At 44.1% G+C, this 19,982-nt stretch overlaps 4 protein-coding genes across 4 annotated transcripts; 3 read left to right on the top strand and 1 right to left on the bottom strand.

Moving 5' to 3' along the window:
• Nucleotides 1-399: 399 nt before the first annotated feature.
• On the top strand, nucleotides 400-945 carry AOL_s00006g547 (uncharacterized protein; the record flags this gene model as incomplete). The annotated part of the gene is made up of 2 exons (XM_011119856.1): nucleotides 400-505; nucleotides 791-945. The coding sequence occupies 2 exons, from the start codon at nucleotides 400-402 to the stop codon at nucleotides 943-945; spliced, it is 261 nt and encodes an 86-aa protein (XP_011118158.1).
• A 1,263-nt stretch (nucleotides 946-2,208) lies between these two features.
• On the top strand, nucleotides 2,209-6,769 carry AOL_s00006g546 (uncharacterized protein; the record flags this gene model as incomplete). Its single annotated transcript, XM_011119855.1, has 6 exons — nucleotides 2,209-2,383; nucleotides 2,903-3,094; nucleotides 3,212-3,998; nucleotides 4,080-5,419; nucleotides 5,499-5,932; nucleotides 5,993-6,769. 6 exons carry the CDS (start codon nucleotides 2,209-2,211, stop codon nucleotides 6,767-6,769), a joined length of 3,705 nt encoding a protein of 1,234 aa, XP_011118157.1.
• Nucleotides 6,770-11,526: 4,757 nt separating this feature from the next.
• On the top strand, nucleotides 11,527-13,515 carry AOL_s00006g545 (uncharacterized protein; the record flags this gene model as incomplete). Its single annotated transcript, XM_011119854.1, has 1 exon — nucleotides 11,527-13,515. The coding sequence occupies one exon, from the start codon at nucleotides 11,527-11,529 to the stop codon at nucleotides 13,513-13,515; it is 1,989 nt and encodes a 662-aa protein (XP_011118156.1).
• A 2,382-nt stretch (nucleotides 13,516-15,897) lies between these two features.
• Nucleotides 15,898-19,001, bottom strand: AOL_s00006g544 (uncharacterized protein; the record flags this gene model as incomplete). The annotated part of the gene is made up of 6 exons (XM_011119853.1): nucleotides 15,898-16,222; nucleotides 16,319-16,754; nucleotides 16,808-17,140; nucleotides 17,199-17,882; nucleotides 17,977-18,009; nucleotides 18,065-19,001. 6 exons carry the CDS (start codon nucleotides 18,999-19,001, stop codon nucleotides 15,898-15,900), a joined length of 2,748 nt encoding a protein of 915 aa, XP_011118155.1.
• Between the last annotated feature and the right edge of the window lie 981 nt (nucleotides 19,002-19,982).

The following is a 19,982-nucleotide window of genomic DNA, read 5'->3' as shown; positions in this document are numbered from 1 at the left end:
TAGGGCTTGCCAGATAGACTTTCAGAAAATCCTAAATATTAAATTCGAGGCTACAGAAAATCATCCTATTATGAAAACAAGATGCATACCCTAAGCCACCAATATTCAAAAAAGAGTTAAAGAGGACTCTGGATATCCCTATCCGAATATGAGCACAGAATCAGACGCCATTTTGCCCATTGCTTTTGATGGTAACCACCACAAAGGCTCGGAGCATAGACCAGCCTGGGTGCTGGCCAGTCTTTCGTTCATAATCTCCTGTAGAGCTCGAGTCCTTCCCGAAGAAAACTTTAATATAAATTCAGAGATTTCAGTCAGAAGTTTTTTATCATAACCATCTCAACAATCATCCACTTCATAAATCAATTCTGTTCAAAGATCACATTGATTTGGCTCAAGATGTATGTTCCATTTCTGAAGGCACTCTTATTGGCATACGTCACATGTGATGTTACCGCCTCTGCAGTCCCCGCCGACAATGTAGAGCTCCAAGAGCGTGCTTGCTGTAAGTATTCACATAATCCCCATACTGTGGTGACATTAAGTGCTAGGGTTCATCTCGAGACACCCAAACGGTCACCAGCTACCGCACTAAATGGGCATCCCGCACTACAGTCGGCAGTCCAATGACAGTCATCTCAACTGCGACCACCGCCACAGCAAGTTTGTTGACGAATTTAATAATCATAATAAAATACTTAGTAGTTTTGGAAAAGATCATCTAATTTATATTACTTATTCCCTCTTTATATTTAAAATTTAAGTTGAAATCGTTAACATAAATTTGCAGTAGAGTTCGGAACATGTTCTTCGGGAATAAAGCTATCCTTGAGGATAGCGGACAAATCCGCATCGCCTGTGGTAAATCCAGAGTTCCCATTTATAAGAGTGGCGTCACCGCCGGTAGGCGACTCCGCAGCCAAACTAGGGGAAGGACATGGTTGATGATATCGCGGAAGAGACGGGAAAGTTTATAGATGATATCGCTAAGACTATATCCGAGCTCTGGCCTCTCCTTAAGTGAAACTCCGCCATGTCCTTAAGTACTGGCTTGCTATGGATTATCCAAACCCAGATCGCACCTCTCCCATTATATCTTATATCGAAAAGTACTAAGTCTATAATCTCCCAAGTCCCCTTGTCCATGTTTTGTCAAGCTGCAGTCCGCAAAGCAGACTAGACCGATTTTCGTCAGTATCCTATACAAATCGTAGAATGTGCTTGTTAAGTCTAAAAACGTCAATGAACCTTATTTTCGGGGGGGTTAATCTCAAACTAGAAAACCTTACTACTCCTTGATATAATTTGCACAGCACTGTATACGTACCATAAGAATTATGCCAATGCCATACTCTATTGAAATGGAGCTACACCACTCCCCCACCTCTCGTCGAATATTTATTCGGTCAATTGCAACGTCAATGCAATGCGGCTGAAAAAACCCCCTCCGGATAAATTGAACTGTCCATGCTCGGATATATGAAAAAATTTGCAAACCAACAAAACTCTTTTTTAATATCCTGGGATGGTTCATGAACTTCAAAATTTAACAGCCTCGCCCCGACCATATGCTGAGCCGAAGCAGGCGCAGTAGAAAATTAGGTTGCAGCACAGGGAATACCGCAGGCGAACTGGGAGACATATATACATTCATGTTCTGTGATCCTCCAGGATTTTCGTATGAAAAAAAATCCATGATATTCGTCGTCCGGACGCTTCTTCCAGCTTGTATTGACGTTAGGTCCTGATCCTTGGAGATGTTCATGTAGGATCTGTACTGACAACACATCATACGTCCTGCATGTATCCAGTCCGCGCGAGTTGCTCCATCTATGCATATTGGCGGCCGATGATTCGTACGATAAACGATTGAAGGGAGATGAGGGGGAAATTACGTGGCGTTGCGGCTGGGACATGTTGGTTTCTGAGGATGAGAAGGCTTTAATTTTTTAAAGGATTTTAATTTACCATCTCCGGAACAGATTTATCTACCCATCTTTCTGCACATTATACTCAGAATATAACCTTCCTTTAAATCAATATCTTGGTTTTTTTTTTTTGCGGAGAGATAATTTTTCCGATTCCCTAGGCGTTTTCGGCGAAGGGTTTATGGGAACGTTGTTTGAACCCCCGTAGCAATCTATCAAATCCAACAATTAGGACTAGGATTCCGGACTACCCTAGGCCCCAGGAGCGATCTCAACCACCATGGATATCGGTGCAGACGGGGAAATGGTCATAGACCCCAAACCACGGGAGGAATATACCATAGGATGGGTATGCGCCCTACCCAAAGAACAAATAGCAGCAGTACCAATGCTAGACGAACGTCACCGGAATATAACCTCTAAATCACCGAACGATGAAAACGTATACACACTCGGTTCGATTGGTCCGCACAACGTGGTCATAACCTGTCTACCTCTAAAATGCTACGGCACCTGCCAAACGTCCAGGGCCGTCTCTTAAATGCGTAGTACATTTCCATCGATTAAAATCACTTTCATCGTTGGGATTGGAGCTGGTATTCTGAGTAAGGTAAAATTGGGAGATGTGGTTGTTAGTACCAAATGGGCAAAGTGGGACTTTAAAAAAACAAACGGAGATGGTGTATTTGAGCATATTGGGAGAAAAAGTCGTCCGCCCAATGGATTACTTTCGATTATGTTGAAGATTCAGACGGAGCATAGCTTGCGTGGTGAAACCTAGATACCGGAATATATAAGAAACCTGGGGGAGAACTATCCATATTTAGCGCCGAAATATGTGTCAATTGGGGATCCTGAAGAAATCAAAATATATTATGGTATGATTGCATCAGGATGCCAAATAATAAAAGATGCAAAACTACGCAATAGCATAAACTAGTAGTTTGGGGGGCAGGTCTTATACCTCAAAATAGAAGCCGCCAGTTTGGTAGGGTTCCCAGCTATAGTTATACGGGGTATTTGCGATTACGGCGACTCAAATAAGAATGACGATTGGCAAGAGTATGCTGCTGCCGCGGCTGCTGCTTGTGCTAAAGAGTTCATAAATCGCATTGAACCAGCTGTTGCAGCGGAGGTCAGCATTATGAAGGAAGATTTCGATAGAGGTGGGTACCCCGTCTATACTATACTCTCAAGCCCAGCCTCGCTGCGTCAGCATCGGAGCCTAGTTGGGCTTAGGTGCCAATTAATGAGGATTAAACCTGTTAACCTATAATAAATAGTTATCGGCGAGATTGCTATACTCCGAGGCAACTTATCTGGAGATGAAGAACGTAAAGTGCTAGATTGGATAACTTCAATCGATGACAGCACTCAACATAACGACTTCCTTAACCGAAGGCAACCAGGAACCGGTGAATGGATACTAAATTCCGAGGCCTATCAGAATTGGCTAAACACACCCAAGGAAATATTATATTGTCCCGGCATTCCGGGAGCAGGAAAAACAATTCTGACATCTGTTGTTATAGACAACCTGATAGACCGGTATTCACATAATCCTGAAGTTGGAATCACATATATTTACCTTAATTTCAAGGGTAGCGCACAATTACGCATAGATGATATACTATCAAATATTCTCAAACAACTTGTACGCACACAAGCCTCGCTACCACGATGCATAAAGGAACTTTATGACCGTTATAAGGGCAGCCAACCACCTCAATCAAATATTATAAAATCCATCTACACTATTTCCGCAAAGTATTCCAGGGTTTTCATTGCTGTCGATGCACTTGATGAATACCAAGATCGCTCGGAATTTCTCGAGAAACTATTCGAAATACACGACCATCAAAATTTGAATATCTTCGCCACTTCACGTCCGATTCCGGAGATCCGGCAGAAATTTAAGAGAAGGGAGACCTACAAAGAATGCGAAATACGGGCATCTGACGAAGATGTTAAGCAGTACTTGGAAGGAAAAATTCTACAGCTTGGGACCAACGTCGTAAAAGCTAATAAAGAGGCTATTAAACATAAGATATCAAATCTTGCCCAAGGGATGTATGTTTTCAAAACCCAGAGAGCTAATTTTGAACTTCTTTTTATGTGTTTACGGTCAGTTTCGACACTAAACTAGCTTAGCCCAGCTAAGCTGGTTTGCGGTATACTGGTAATATTGACTAAGAAAGCACAACTCAGGTTTCTCCTAGCACATCTCCAATTCGAAGCCATCAAAACCGCACCAACACTTAAAGCCGTAAAGAAAATACTAAGTGGCTTTAGCAATGGTGGAGGGACCTCAAATAGCGCATACGATAGCACATACCGGGCCATCATGGAGAAGATTCAGGGAAATAGCAACAAAGAATTAGTGGATATGGCCTTTAAAGTGTTAATGTGGGTGACTTGTGCGTCGAGGCGTCTTAACAAAGTGGAACTTCAGCATGTTATTGCAGCTGAACCTGAAGGGCTCGCTTCATTTGATAGGGATAATATTTCTGATATCGATGATCTTATTTCATTTTGTCTTGGCTTTGTTATAATTGATGAAAAAAGTAATATCGTCAGATTAATCCATTACACCGTGCAGGAATATTTAGAACGGGAAAAAGAATTGTGGTTTTCACATCCGCATAGCTCCATTGCGAAAGTATGCACTATCTATTTATCATATGACGTTTTCAAATCGGGGCCATGCAAGAGCGCAAAAGACTTCACAAAGAGACTAGGATTAAACCCTCTATACAGGTATGCTGCGGATAACCTCGGATACCATGCCCGAGAGTCTTCATGCGAGGAAGAGAGTTACTGCCTGGAGCCCGGAGCGGACCGCTGCACACTACAAATCGGAGTTACACAACATATATCAAACTTTTTGCTCGATGATGATTTGCGGCTAGCTTGCCTTCAAGCTTTACTTCGATACGAGGATCCGAGCTACGTTTGGTGTCAAAAGCGGGCTGATATAGACCAAATGCAAGCGCTCCACGTTGCGGCGTACCTCGGGTTGGCTCGGGCAGCGGAACTGCTCTTGGCGAGGGGCGGGGTGGATCTGGAGGCCAAAGAGAACGAAGGCAGAACACCGCTGTCGTTGGCAGCAAAAAGCGGGCAAAACGATGTTGTTAAAGTGTTGATCAAAAATGGGGCGAATCTAGAAGCAAAGGATAACGAGTATCTTCGCACACCATTATATTTTGCGGTATTAAACAACAGAGAAGAAACTAGTAAGCTGCTGGTAGGATATGGGGCGGATTTAGCAGCTAGATGTTCTCGGTATAGTACGCCGTTGGAGGCAGCGGTAGATAAGAGATATCGAGGCATAGTTCGGTTTCTGGTCGATAGGATGGTACAAATGGAGATTAAAAGGGTTACGCGCGACGTTGTGCTCGCCTCGGCACTGTACGGATATGAAGATGTTTTAAAATCAATGTTGAAGAGAGGATGCGTTGCATGGCCGCCACGAGGGCATTGTCGAGCTGCTAGTGAATATTGGCGTAGACCCTAACAAAAAGGGGACGACCAATGGAAGCTGGGAATCTAGACCTCTGATTTTCGCAATAGAAAATGGGTTGGAAAGTGTTGTCCGGCTGCTCGTTGATAAGGCGGACCTGGAAGCTGAAGCCGATTGCGGCCGCGGGACACCGACCTCGTACAGGATACGGGTCTCGTACAGGACACCGCTTTCGGTCTCAGTGGAGAAGAGGCGCCGAGACCTTGTTGAGCTACTGTTGGAGAAAGTAGTACGTGTGACAGCCCCTGCTTTATCGGCAGCATTTAAGAATAAGGATGAGGATATGGTCAATATGCTGTTGGAGAGGAAGCAGGATCCGGAAGGGGCGGGCTCTCAGGGCAACACACTGCTATGCGTCGCAGCACAATATGGACACGAAGCTGCAATTAGGTTGCTGATAAGCGAGGGAGCGAACATAAAAGCCGAGAACGAATATCATCAAACGCCATTGTCAGTTGCCGTGGAACATGTCTCTGAGGTTGCGGTGAGACTGCTGGTTGAAGCGAATATAAAGATTGGACGGGACAAGAGCGAGGTTGTCTAGGAAGTGTTGTTTAAACTGATGAATCGAGAATTTGAAGCGGATCCGGAAGATATCATCGACTATCTGATCGAAATGGGGGCGGATTTGGAGGGGAAGAGTGGCCAAGAAGCGTTATCGATCGCAACAAAAAGCTATGACGTAGAGATGGTGGAGTGTTTGTTGAAGAAGGGAGCACGCCCGACAGCCGGCTTGCTACCGTGGGCAGTATTATATGAATACGAAGGCGTTGTCAGGCTGTTGATAGACAAGGGAGCGGACCTGGACGACACCGACAACTGCCACAGAACGGGACTTTTCATTGCGGCATTAGAAGGGTATTTAAGCATTGTTAAGACTCTAGTTGAGGCGGGTGCAGACTTGGAGGCCAGCAACAACCACGGTTACACACCTCTAGCGATTTCCGCACAAGGTCACCACGATGTTGTCGAATTTTTGTTGGAACGGGGAGTTCATATAGAAACCAAAAACAAATGCGGAGAAACTCCACTATTCATCGCAGCGCGGGAGGGCGAAGATGGGATTGTCGACCTATTGATACAAAACGGGGCCAATCTGGAGGCTTTGGACAATGGCCACAAAACACCACTATCAATCGCGGCGGAAAACGGACACGAAAGTACAGTTAGACTGTTAGTGGACAAGGGAGCAAATTGGGAAACCCAAGACAAGAACGGGAAAACACCATCGGAACTCGCAACGGGCAAGGGACACACAGCCATTGTCCAATTTTTGACAGAGAGGGTTTATCTAAGACAAATCGGGCGCGGTCCTAGTTAAAGTTGGTGGAGTTGGCGTGTATACTCTTCGCCGGCCCAATCATAATTACATTATCTTGCAAATGAAATGCTGCTGTGAAGCAGGTGAATATTGGGCGAATTGATGGCGGCTAACTCGTACGGACAGGCCGCTTTAAGCGGAACCCAATCTGAAAGTTGTTCATTTCAGGTCGAAAACCACGAACACTTTAGTAAGTGGGTGCACAGTAAGACTTGGTGTAAATGCATGTAAATGGCTATTTTACCCCTACTCGAAGCCTAAGATTTAAATACAGCCTTCTTCAATTTAAATCTGTGCATAGAGGCGATGATACGTTAAGTATTAAAACATTGTACAATAGCTCGTTAATTATTAATTATCAGCAAACTTATGCTGTCCTTCGCTGCCAATTAAGGTATTGGCAGATCCCTAGAGTCTTTGATCGCTTATACCTTTACCCCCCCTATATTTCATGTTGATCGCCCTATCATTTTGGGGTTCCTCGAAAGCTCATACAACCCACGAGCCACATACCTTAATCATCGCAATATGGTAGAACACCAAAAGTATCACCCGATTCTTACCAGAAAGAAAAGCTTCGGCTACACATCTTTGACAACCGCAATACAGCAATACAATCAAAGTAATATCAAATTGTTAGCACACGAAAAATTGTATCTAGAAGCCCAGGGCGAATATGGCCAAACATCTTTATCAGTTGCAGCAAAATATGAGCATGAAGAAATTGCCAAGCTACTAATATAAAAAGGACCAATCTTGAAAACAAAAGACGATTGCCATCAAACGCCATTATCGATAGCAGCCGAAGATAAGCACACGGATGTTGTTAGGCTCTTAGTAGATAAAGGAGCAGACTGGAGCACGACAGACGAAAACGGTGATACGTCACTATCTTTTGCGCAACGAGGGGAACATGAAGCTATTTTCGTAGTTTCAACTGAGATAATTTGTCTAAAGCAACCTGAAACCCCATTCAAAGCGGGACGCTAAAAGTATGTTCTCTTGACCAGATGTCTAATATATAGCTGTAAGTACCCAGAAATTACCTTTTGCTCTCGCACCACCTGCACTAAGACCTCAGTACATTTCCCACCGCAGCCGCAAGAGATACATACTAGATAACCATAGCATATATATGCAACTTAGGACTTTATATTATTGCATATACACATTATACCGGTGCTCAACCTCCAAGACTATGAATCCGGCATCCTTTTGTTGAACCCCACCATTAATGAGCCATACAGCGGAGCAATGACGCATTCCGCTTGGATAATCAATGGAGGAGACTATTTCTCACTCAAAGTTTTATAATGATAGTTATTGACGCCTTGTGACAGCGTCTATTAACATTCTGGAGGTTATTAAAATCTTACCATAGTTGGCCGCCGATACATCTGCATATCCCGAAAAACTTCTAGCCCCCAATTTTCTCCACCCTTAAACTTCGTGCTAGGCTCCTAGCACCTCGGAGTTCCTTGTAGGCTCGTACGACCCATTGGTCATGTGCCACGGTCTCGAGACCCTCTTCTTTCGTTTCAAAATCCACACACAATCCTCGAAGTCCACCACGAATGGCATCCCACAACGCACTGTTCAGGATTAGTTGGATAGGTTATATCCAGCGCAACGCTAGACCTCGGAGAGTATCCTTGAGCACTACTCACAATATATCCGTACAATCAAAGTCGGAGTATCCGTCCCACAGCGATGGCCAATCCAGTCCTGCTCCCATACAGGGGTATTTTACAGGGACCGTACCCCCAGGAACATTTCACTTGGAACCTGACGCGCAGGCTACGTTCCTCATTTTGTGTAAGGCTCCAGATTCCGCATCATAGCTAGATAAAAATGGTTTCCTTAGCGTGGGTTTCAGTGAACCCGGGAACAAGCGTATTCCTGTGCTACTAAAGAATAAATTTCTCTCGGAGGGAACAACTTGATAAACGACGGACTAGTATTATAATCATTTGTGATAAACTTCTCTTCGAGAAAGGTATCGTGTGGGCAGCGGAAGTGTAACCATACCTATATAGTGCTAGAGTCGTATAAGAGGATAAAAACCCGGGGGTAGATAGGCGAATGGGCAGATAGGTAAGTAATTAAGTATGTAGGTAGCTAGTAAGGAATGTACGGGTTTTTTCTGATAGTCGGAACAAGGTATTCGATCTGGGAGCCGTAGCTCTACAGGCGCGATGAAGTTGGAGGACCTCACCCCCCCACTATTTGCCTCCATGCTTAGGGTGGTTGCTGAGACCGAAATACTACCGGAAACTATTGGCAGTAATCGCTATGAGAGCTCAGTACTAGTACGTCCCCACATCGTTCATTCCATCTGAGATATTAGGTCAATCAGGGGGTATAATAACAGAAGACGGCTTGCTTACACCATACATTATATACAACAGCAGCAGGAAAAGCAATAGGTACATCCCTTTAAAACGACAGAAATTTATATGATAAAAAATTAACATTACAAGGGAATTATTATCCCATTAAAAGGAGGAACTTGAGTTCCATCAAATTTTGTTTACTAACAAGCTGGTCAACAAAATATTTTGTCATAATTTTAAAGGCTAGGTGATTATTTTGGCGGGGAGGATTGGGCATGGAGAGAAGGTCATACCTTAACCTGCATGGTATCGATATATAGCCGCGGGCCATTTTGGAAGCAATCATCTTCAGCTCCTACTTTCGAAGGTTAGGTGGTCTAACTGCGGTAATTAAGCTACTCATCTCAATATATTAATACTTACGGTGGGTAGTCGCGGGCCTAAAAAGACGTCTAGCCGTGATCGATAAATTTCGCGAAAATGAGGCTGGTGCCGAAGGTAGAGGAACCAATGACCTCTCGAAATGCAAAAAACCTAGTCGGTTCGATCGAAGGCTAACATTTTTGCGTGGCCCTGTTTCATCTATTTTAGCTAGCAACGACATCGACGGGTGTTGATTTCGTCGTTGTATGCTTTTCTTCGCTCTAGTCATTAAATTAGGCTCCTCCCCGACCTTTTATTCTCGGATTACGCCTCAATAACCGACAGTACGACTATAAAATCTCGTTGCTTCGTGAGTTGTGCCGAGATGTCCTCCCTATAGGCCCAAGGCCCGCCAGGACGTTTCCAGATGGACGAGATTCTATTAGTTCCTCGAATTCTCTGTACCTCTGGTATCTGTACATGCATGGAAACGAGATTTCCCAATTTGAGGGAGTTCTAGCTTCGCAGAATTTACTTCTCAGAATACCGTTTCTGGCTCCACGGTGGCAAAAGTAGTCAACTAACTTATGTGCTTTGGTATACTATTAGAAAGTTTTCCGAGGACGACACCAACTTGGCCAGGTTTTTCAGAATCCTTGACGGCATTGATCTAATAGAACGGGGTTGTGTATGTAGTACCTTTCTGTGAGGCCTTCATGTACGCTAGACTTGTGAATTTTTGACTGTGACACCCAAAGACTTTTTTGCGTAGGGCTGGGTACGAGACAATAATTTTGGATTAATCGAAAATTTTTATTTAATCGTTGATTGCACGCAATTAAATATGAAACAAAAAACTGTAATATTTCATCAAATTCATATTTAAACAATCACCAAAAAAGAATATTTAACTATATTCAAACCTAAAATAAAAGTCGTAAAACCATAGAAATCATTTGTTAATATTTCGAACAAAATTAAAAGAAATACACTACTGATTATTTAATGAATACTACATTTTCTCAACATCTTATAATTTCAAATTTCCTTGCCGAAATGATTGGGGTGTGGTGTTCGAACAGGATGTTATGCGGACCCAAAATTGAGGTGTGCGTTTCTTGCCGACTTTCGAAACTGCTAACTACTCATCGGTGCCGTAAACTTGTTGTTGTTCGAGGTGCTTTTGAGCCGTCTTTGCACAGACGTTAGGTCCAGCCAGGATTATATTATGTTGGTGATGTGTTCAATTGATCAGAACAAAGCTAGCTTTAATTTTCTTATACGTGATCATATGTGTTTAAATCCATTTTTGGGGCAAAAACGTAAGTTTCAGGAATTCAACTCTTGTTCGGAACTTTTCTTTCTAGAAAGCTTGTGAATTAAAGTATGATATTTTGGAATCCCAACACTACTTGATCTAGGAGAGCGTCTTCTGATCTATGTCCTCTTAGGTGATCTGACTTGTATATAAGATCGGATGCGACGAACATTGACCTTGGCGTCAAACAGTGCATGAACTTGCATGAGACGGGTCAGTGCGTTCCAAACCGCTCCATCTTTAGCCTCAAACTAACAAACAATTACTTAATTGTGGCACCATATTTGGAAAGCCAAGGGCGCTAGCCCGGGGTGTTTGCGTTTTCTTTTTTTAGTTCCCATACCAATAGGTTGTGTCGTACAAAGCGCTTATTGCTCTACTCGACTTTCCGCCAACCCCCTTATTTATGCAGCTATGCATGAATTTGGTCTGGAATCGGCTGTTTCGTCCCTTGTTGACTCACCATCAGGATCCAGTGCGATATTTATTTTCTAATGCGGCTACAGTGGTCGCATCCAAATGATCTCTGTAATATATATCCGTCGACAAACGCTTTGAAATCCTCGTCTGTGGGTTACTAATTAACATAACATAAAACTAATCCGGCGCCACCAACCCAGTCGCACCGCCTTTCGTCCCTCCATCTTTAACTTCTTTACCGGCTTCTAACTCTCCTACGCCTGGTTCCCAGTTGTAATACCTACGCTTTAGGTTTGCAACGGAACCCGGGAGCTGCTGCTAAAATGAATTCGATTGTTCGAGTTGAACCCAACTCTGTGGAAACGTTGAGTGACCTTCCACTAGAGACCAAGGTTGCCGACGTTAAAGTCACGAGTAATATCGATGTACCCACCGACATGGCTCCTATACCTCTTCAACGATTCTACTTGCGAGCATTACTTCTCATGTTTGCTCCAATATTCGTTACGGTGTTCTACCTTATTATATGGCGTTTCTACATGGTACCTGCTGATGCTGACGTAAAATTCAGCACCGCTGACCACCACATTTGGTTCTATTACGCTTGGTTTGTAGTTGGTGTCTTTGGCTTGAATTGGTCAAGGGATGGCCTTGTTGGCGTTGAGGTTGCGATGCTCCAGACAAAGCTTTGGCAGGCTCTCGACAATAAAGAGCTCATGATGCACAGAGAAACTCGCTGGAGTGGACCTGCTGGATGGATTTACTGGATATGTCATATTCCGTCCCGAAAAAGGCTCTGGATCTTATTGTCATTTGTCAGCATTCTGGTATTCGTGGGTTTACCACTGTCAGGCCTATCATTCGAAATAACCGACGGTTTCATCAAGTCCTCGACACCCCCACTCGTCATCGGCCGCACCAAAGAGAACCTATATGATCGAAAGCCACAAGACTCATTTGACTTGCTAGTCAATAGTTGGAAAATAGGGTCCTTCCCAATAGTCCCCGGATATGGGATTCTGTATACTCCAAAAGACGTCTTGCGAAGCGATTACGAGAATCTCAATAGCTTTCCCAATACTCTCCCCTTCTCTAAAAGCATGCCGGAGGTATTCCTAGCTCCCCAAGCCAAATATCCAATCGGAGGGAAGCCGTGGGGTCTCCGAGCTAGCTACAATTGCTCTATAGTCCAAGACGCTTCGACGTTCACAATATTAAACGAAAGGCCATTGTCAAGTTTGTATGTGAACCAAAATGACTTTCAGAGAGCCAGTGGCGAAATTACCTGGGCTACTTTCCAGACGGAGTCTGGAAACTCGATTTCCTCATTTATCGCCCTACCTGAAACTGGACCAGGTAGCAACCTCTGGGGTTACATTGAAATTGGTAGGAGCCAGGTCCTCGCCAACGAGCGCGGGCCTGAAAGCTCTCGCAATGGGACAGACCCATTTTACAACGACCAAAGGGGTATTCTAGAATACGCGCTATGGCAGATCCGCCGCAAGAACTCTTATAATGAGACAGAGTACAGGCCTAACTACAAATTCAACGATAAGCTTGAGACTACAATCAGGGGGATGCCGAGCCCAGCCCTTCAACTTGACAACGGAACGTGGATCTGGAATACGACCTTCTTTCAGGTCAACAAGATAAATAATACTGACAATCTTGTAGATGGGACTCTGGACATAAGAGAATATCTTAAAGCCGACATATATTCCCCTCTTGATGGACCAGTTGGATGGATTCAGTCTGTTGCAGACCCCATTGGAGTCCGATGCGAATATACTTCGGCGGTTGGGACAGCAGATCTAGAGCCTATGTCCTCTTCGTTCAGCTCGTTTACTCGAGAGCCCCCGATGTGGGGTGAAACTCAGTACCTAAATCATCCTCTTGGAACATCTGTTGCAGATGTCATGGCGGCTCGATATTTTGAACTCTTTACTTCCACGGGCTCTCCGCTTCCCGTGGTGATTTCTAACTTTCCGGCCTATGAGACCTATATCCAACCACAAGTCTTATTGAAATCTACCATGCTGGTCTTCGGCCTCGACGCATTGCGCATCATGTATGATAGTGCGAATGGATTCGAGGGGGGCCGGTCGGACGACAATTTGACGTCATCGAGGGAAGGAAAGCTCATCACACAAGGGGTCATTCATCCATACATCCCGTTAATTTTGTTCTCTTCTTGGACCCTTCTCTGTTTTTCATTAGCAACAAGTTACGGATTCCGCCGACGGTTGAGTGACAAACTAGATGAGTATAGCCAAGCACAGCTCAGTAAAGAATTTAAGAATAGACTTGCATGATAGGAAACTGATGGAGGATAAGTATTATACTTGCCCTATTTCAGTCTAATGTTAGGATGAATCGAGCAGGAGATATTAGCGGATATAATGTATAATAGTCTCGCTAGGGGGGTTGCTATCCGCCCGAGCTCATACAATTCGAGTGTACTCTACTCTGTCTTTTCCTCGCAATGTTTATTAATACGCAGATGCGAATCTCGAGGTATCAGACTAGTACTTGAATTGTTGCTTGAGTACTAAATAAATAGTAGCGAAAGTATGTGATTAAATAGACAATGACAAAGAAGATAACTTACCATGCGTGACACGAGTAAGGGATAAAGTCTGTGAACTGGACATTCAATTGGTCAAACGTAGATAGCTAATCATGAATTAGACGATAAATACTTCTGCACAACTAGTACTGGGCTGTCTGTACAGTCTGGTAGTTTATATATACAATAGTAAGACCTATACAGATTCTTATAACCCACGGAGGAAATTAGCATTACGTATAAAGATAATTGTCTACAAGTTGCAGGGCGTGATATTGACTATCGACTTTGCGTTACTCGGTCGTCAACAGGACGAGATGCCACTCACACAAAATGCCGTTCGCTTTGTGGGCTGGTCTATATACGAAACCGAGGCTGACTGGTCTTGTTAGAAATACTAAATATACACACCATCACCAACTGCAATCGAACATATCGGCCATGGATGACGACTACGAGAAGCCTCCTCCGGCTGCGACGGTAATCCTAATGAAGAATAACAGACAATAGCCATCTCCAACGGACTGATAGGTGGCATCGCTGAACGGACCATCTCATCACCAACACCCGTCGCTCCTACATTTGACCCCTCCAAGCCCTCCACAGGCTTTACAGCTCACACAAATTTAAACGGAAACGTCCGTCAACTTTCCAATAACAGCGAAATGCTGCTACTACCTCTGCTTTCACCAGTCAATATGATCCGGTCCCCAGGTCTGCTCCTACGAACTCTTCCGCCAGCGGACGTTCCTTAAACGGGCATCTTGAGATGACAATGTTGAGACGTCCCGTCCGGTCAGGGTTCACTTCCCTCAACCACCCTCACCCTAGAACAACTCAGTCTCGGCACCAATTCACGCTTGGAGAACAACTTCGGTTTGTTCGTCCGGTCGAGACCTCCAGCTGGGAGCACAGAGGGTCTTGGCGGGTCCCCATTCAACCAAATAACTATGCTTTCGGCACATTTTCAACCTGAAATTCACTATACGAATATCTTATGTATGTATCCTGATCACTTGATATCGTGACTGTGTGCTAGAACGCAGCAAACATCGTAAACTACCTAACTAAGTTTACTCAAAACCAGTCGATTTATCATCTTAACGGGATGCTAGAACCCTATGAAGCCGTCGCCACCCATTAAAATCAATTTATCCAATATGTATGTACCATACTATTGTGTCATGGGTGCTGTAACTGTACCATTTAAATTCACCCATTCGAGATCGGGCATAGATAGATAGATTCTTAGCTCAGAGTTCTGGCTTTAACAAATACCAACTATACCGCAGATCTTAAGGAAATTAGTTTAGAAATTTTTTGGTCGCAATCTTCTTTATATAATAAAACAGCTAGTTATTGAGTAACTATAATTATGACGTGTGGTCCGTCAGTAGTCAGCAAAGTTACACAGACCTCCGTCTAAATACGTTGAAAAATATCCAGACCTGAAAGCCGGCTGAGCGAATAAACCCCACCAACAGAACCTCCCGAGCAAAAGCGCTCAGAACAAATCATGCAACATTTAGCCAACATGTTTCGTGGTAAAAATGTAAAGAGAAAATCAGTCACAAAAGCAAGAAAAAGTGGCAAAATAGGATCCGGGAGGGTGAACCTAACAAGAGAAAGAAATTAGAGATCCCGACCAAAATGGGGTAGCATCGCCTTTATGGTTACAAACAAAACATTAAACCTTGTCCTAGTTAGCGTGCTTCTCATGAGGCAAATGGGAAGGCCCGTCCCGCAAAAAAAAAGATTTACTTTGTCTTATGCGCCCTATCAAGATCTTTAGTCTATAGAGGGCAAGCTGATGGCCATGATATGCGAGTTTATTAGGAGTTATGTGTTTAAAATCTGATTTCACAGGGCAGATAATATTGCTGGTAGAAAGCTTGGAATAAAAAAGATGTATTGTAAATTACGGGGCATGGAAAATATCCTCTTACCTAGAATAATGCAATACCTATACTGACTCATCCACTCGAAACTATTTTACTAGATTTAAACGATTATTAAGAGCACGCAGGCATTTAGCGGTAACAAGCGTTGACGGGTGGTTTTTGCCCAAGATCTTCTTGTAGCCAGCAAGTGCTCGCTTGTACTACTGTATGGCCTCGTTGTATTTGCCTTAATTATCGAAGATTACGGCGATGTTATGGATTGTGTTGAGTGTTGACGGGTGATTTTTGTTCAAGGTTTTTTTGTAGTTAGCAAGTGCTTGCTCGTACCACTGTATAGCCTCGTCTTTGCCTTGCTTGTAGAAGACTACGGCGATATTATGGACTGTGTCGAGTATTGACGGGTGATCTTTGCCCAAGGCCTTCTCTTTGCCAGCAAGTGCTCGCTCGTACCACTGCATAGCCTCGTCTTTGCCTTGCTTGTCGAAGACTACGGCGATATTGTGGACTGTGTCGAGTGTTGACGGGTGGTCTTTGCCCAAAACTTTCTCATAACTAACAAGCGCTCACTCGTACCACTACATAGCCTCATCATATTTGTCTTGGTTGTTGAAGACTAAAACAATATTGTTAACTATATCAAATATTAACGGGTAATCTTTGCCCAAGACCTTTTTGCAGCTAGCAAGTGCTCGCTCGTACCATTGCATAGCCTCGTCGTATTTGCCTTGCCTGAAGAAGACTAAAGCGATGTTGTAAACATGATCAAACAAAATTTGGTTTTCAAACTCCCACTCTCCCTGAAAAAATGCAGAGAATAGAGGTTTTAAATATTGGTGGAGATATTCCAGGTGAGATGCGAGTCTTCTCTCCTCCCGAGCTTCCCACTCCTTGCTCTCCCGTAATACATTTTTCCGAACGCTGGCGTTTCCGAGAATATTTATAGCGTATTTTATAGCTTTGAAACGTTCTGATGGATCTGAACGTTCTCGCGCCCACGAATGGACGACCGGATGAACCGAGAAAACCCCGAACTTTACTATCTTGACAAGCGAATACGACGCAAGCAGTAGAACTATTTCTTGAACTTGATTGATTCTCAGCATATTAGATGATACAATCTAAGGCAGATCTACTTACTTTCTAATTTTTCTAGCACGTTATTCTCCCATAGATTGTTGAAAATTTCCTCGGGATTGAGATAGGAGCATACTAGTAATAATAGTGCAGCCTCTTCATCTTGCTCCTTTATCTTCGAAAATGAAACCTCCCATGTTGTCACAGCCGTATCATTCCGGTAATTCCATCCGAATCTTGGTTTTCTGGATTGAACGGCCTTGAAGGTTTTGCCGTAATGTGACAAATAGTCTTCTAATGGGAGCTTCGTCTCGTTAATGTAACAGCCTGCATGACTGATAGCAAGAGGCATAAAGCCTAACTTTTCCACAAGTGCAGTTGCCTCATTTTCAGGAACTAGATTATATTTAATTAGCTAGTTTCTAGTGAGAGCTATAAGTGTCACTAGAACTACCTTCTGAGTCTGTCAAGTTCGCCAGGTTCAATAGAAGCGTAATCGCACTCCTACTATCTAAACCGTCTAAATCTACCTGTCTTGCGCTCTGTGAAAACTCTGGTCTACGACTCGTAATGAAGATGTCCCCGCTGCCTTGATTTGGAAAATATTCCGTTATACTAAAGGTCTCCAGGTCATCCGCGTTGTCGATAATTAGCAACCATCTATTATTACCGGGCAGCTGCAACCAGCTGAATACGGCTGATCGTATGTTATCGAACGCTTCCAGATTGGCACTGACTGTGCCTTTTTCGTCAATCAATCCTGGTATTCCGAGTTTCGAGCTTATAGCTTGATAATCGGGGGGAGACTCAGGCCACGTTACTCTAGCCTGCTCTTTGACAATGCGCTGCATAACATCGATAAAAGAAGCACGAATCGTGGTTTCGCTGACCGCAGAAATCCAGAAAATAGCCGTGTAGTCGCGATGGTGACGATAAGCATACTCGAGAGCAGTTTGCGTCTTACCCATTCCACCAGTCCCGACTAGTGCGAAGATACGGAGGGTATCCATAAAGCCCGGGCCTGAGAAATATTCATGAACTTCTTCCAGCTTTTCGACCCTGCCAACGAAATTATTGTTTCGAAGAAAGGGCATATGGAACGGGATGATAAAGTTGATCTCGTTGATGTTCTCTCGCTCTGCAAAAGATGATCGTTATTAACTCGAAAATCTAAAGGCCAAAACGCTCTAAAAATGCGTAAGATGAGTAGAACGACTCGAAGGGTTTATTACGTGTATCGGCACCATCGGTTTCGTCTTTGCTAACTATAAATTGTAATCAGAGTTTATCTTTACCCTCGATAATGACATAATGTCCTACCTGCTGGTATCTGGAGAAGCAATTCCTTCGCGTATATAGCTGCAACCAGTGCAGCGTACTGTTGCCAGCGTTTGTTCTTATGCCCGTCCGAGTAGTCGCATATTCCTCGAATCACCAAGCATGGGAGATCATTCATCAAGCCAGCCGCCTCCATTTCGAAGCAGAGAGCACCTGTTTTCTCGCTGATTCTATCTCTTTTCATACAATCTTTCATAACTTGGTTCCCAGATGCTATGATCCCGTAATGGATGTATGGGTGATCGTGCTCCCGTTCCGAACGAGGAACTACTTTGGAAGCATCGCAAGACTTGCATGTGTCGCGCTGGCGCCCTTCGCCAGGGACATGATTGTACTCGGCGCGGAATAGTATGTCGGTTTCTTGCCCGGGATATTGAAACTTGGGGTCGTTTTCCTCAATTCCTTGGGCGATTTCGGAGATTTTCTGGCTTAGCTTTGCCTGGTCCTCGGCCCTGAGAGATGCTATCGCGCGCAACAGAATAGACGGAGGCGCGCTCAGCGAGCCGGTTTGCAGAAACTCCCCGTTTTCCATTGCTTGCCCGAAATCGTATTGAATGACACCCCCAGATATACCCGTTGGATGACTGATAACTAGGTCGCCGAGACGAATATCGTTATCCTCAGTAGGCGCCCCTCCCCCTACGCCAACCATCAAACCGAATCTTAGCTTTGAGAAGGTTAAGCACATGCGAGCGGCGACGATACCGGCTTGGGCTACCCCGTATCGCCCTGACGGAAGCCACGTGATCACGACATTGTGTTTGCCTATTCTGCCAAACCTGTAGAGGTTGGTATCGTCATCGGCGGCGTCGAGCTGGGGATAAGTTTCATCGAGAATCGCGAGCACGGCGGCCAATTCTATGGGGATGGCGCATATCCAACCAACGGAGTAGTCGCTTGCTTTTAGTTCGGCTGCCATAATTTAGCGTGTCGGGTTTTTCCAAGGGTAAACTGGAGTGTAGCTAGTATTGATTGTCCATCTTTGACCAGGTGAGGGATTTTAACCCCGCTAAATAGGAAGCTTTGATTTCCGCACAAGGCTGACGCTGTGGCCGATTTAAAGGGCGCTACAACACATAACTACTTCTTACTGGCCGCACGGTAAGGCAGATTTTGTACAGAAGCGAGGGCCAAGTTCAATCCTTTAGGATATAGGTAAGCCCCGATACAAGAAGATTTTGAGGCATTGTGGCTGGAAGAACAACCAATAGTGTTTTTTTCTGTGTTCGTTGCAGGTTTCGTGTCCGCCGCCGGTTGGTCATTGCGAGCATGGATGCCCGGACTTTGGACAAGTCTCAAAAAAGACGAGCAGTCCGAGCAGATGTCTATTAACACAAGTGCCCTTGTCAACCCGAAGTTGTTGATAACAGTCGAAAATGAAGATGCAGTACGAAGTATAAATATAATTGGTTACACAAACCAGGCAGGATTTTTCAAGCTCCGGGCCTGAGTTTGCCGCTAACCATTCCTGTAGCACGTGGATCTCACAACAACACCGTAGTCGCCGAGCTCAGGGCGGCACGTGAGCGGGTGTTCGTTAATGCTGTAATGATTATGTACACGCGGAGTTACTTTGCTTATCATCTTCCCGGATAATCCGACAGCCCATGTTGCACTGGCATTTTATGGTCGTTTGCAGTATGGCGAAGCCAGTTGAGGAGGGTTGCTAACAAGCTCTGCCCTGCTTATACCTGTTTTTATTTTTATTTTTTTACTGGCAGTGTAGATTCTCCCGATGGTTTTCTTTCTGTGTGTACACTTCATCATCAAACTTTGTATACCAATAACCTTCAGAATTAAGCAAACGACCGATCTACTCTACTTTTATTCTATCAAAAGGAAATAATGTTTGCGTCTTTGGAATTATATAAGAGAACTTCGCTAATTAATTGTAGATTGC

This window comes from Orbilia oligospora (assembly GCF_000225545.1).
Source record: "Orbilia oligospora ATCC 24927 unplaced genomic scaffold scaffold00006, whole genome shotgun sequence".
Taxonomy (NCBI): Eukaryota; Fungi; Ascomycota; class Orbiliomycetes; order Orbiliales; family Orbiliaceae; genus Orbilia; species Orbilia oligospora.
This window is presented reverse-complemented; position numbering and strand designations above follow the sequence as displayed.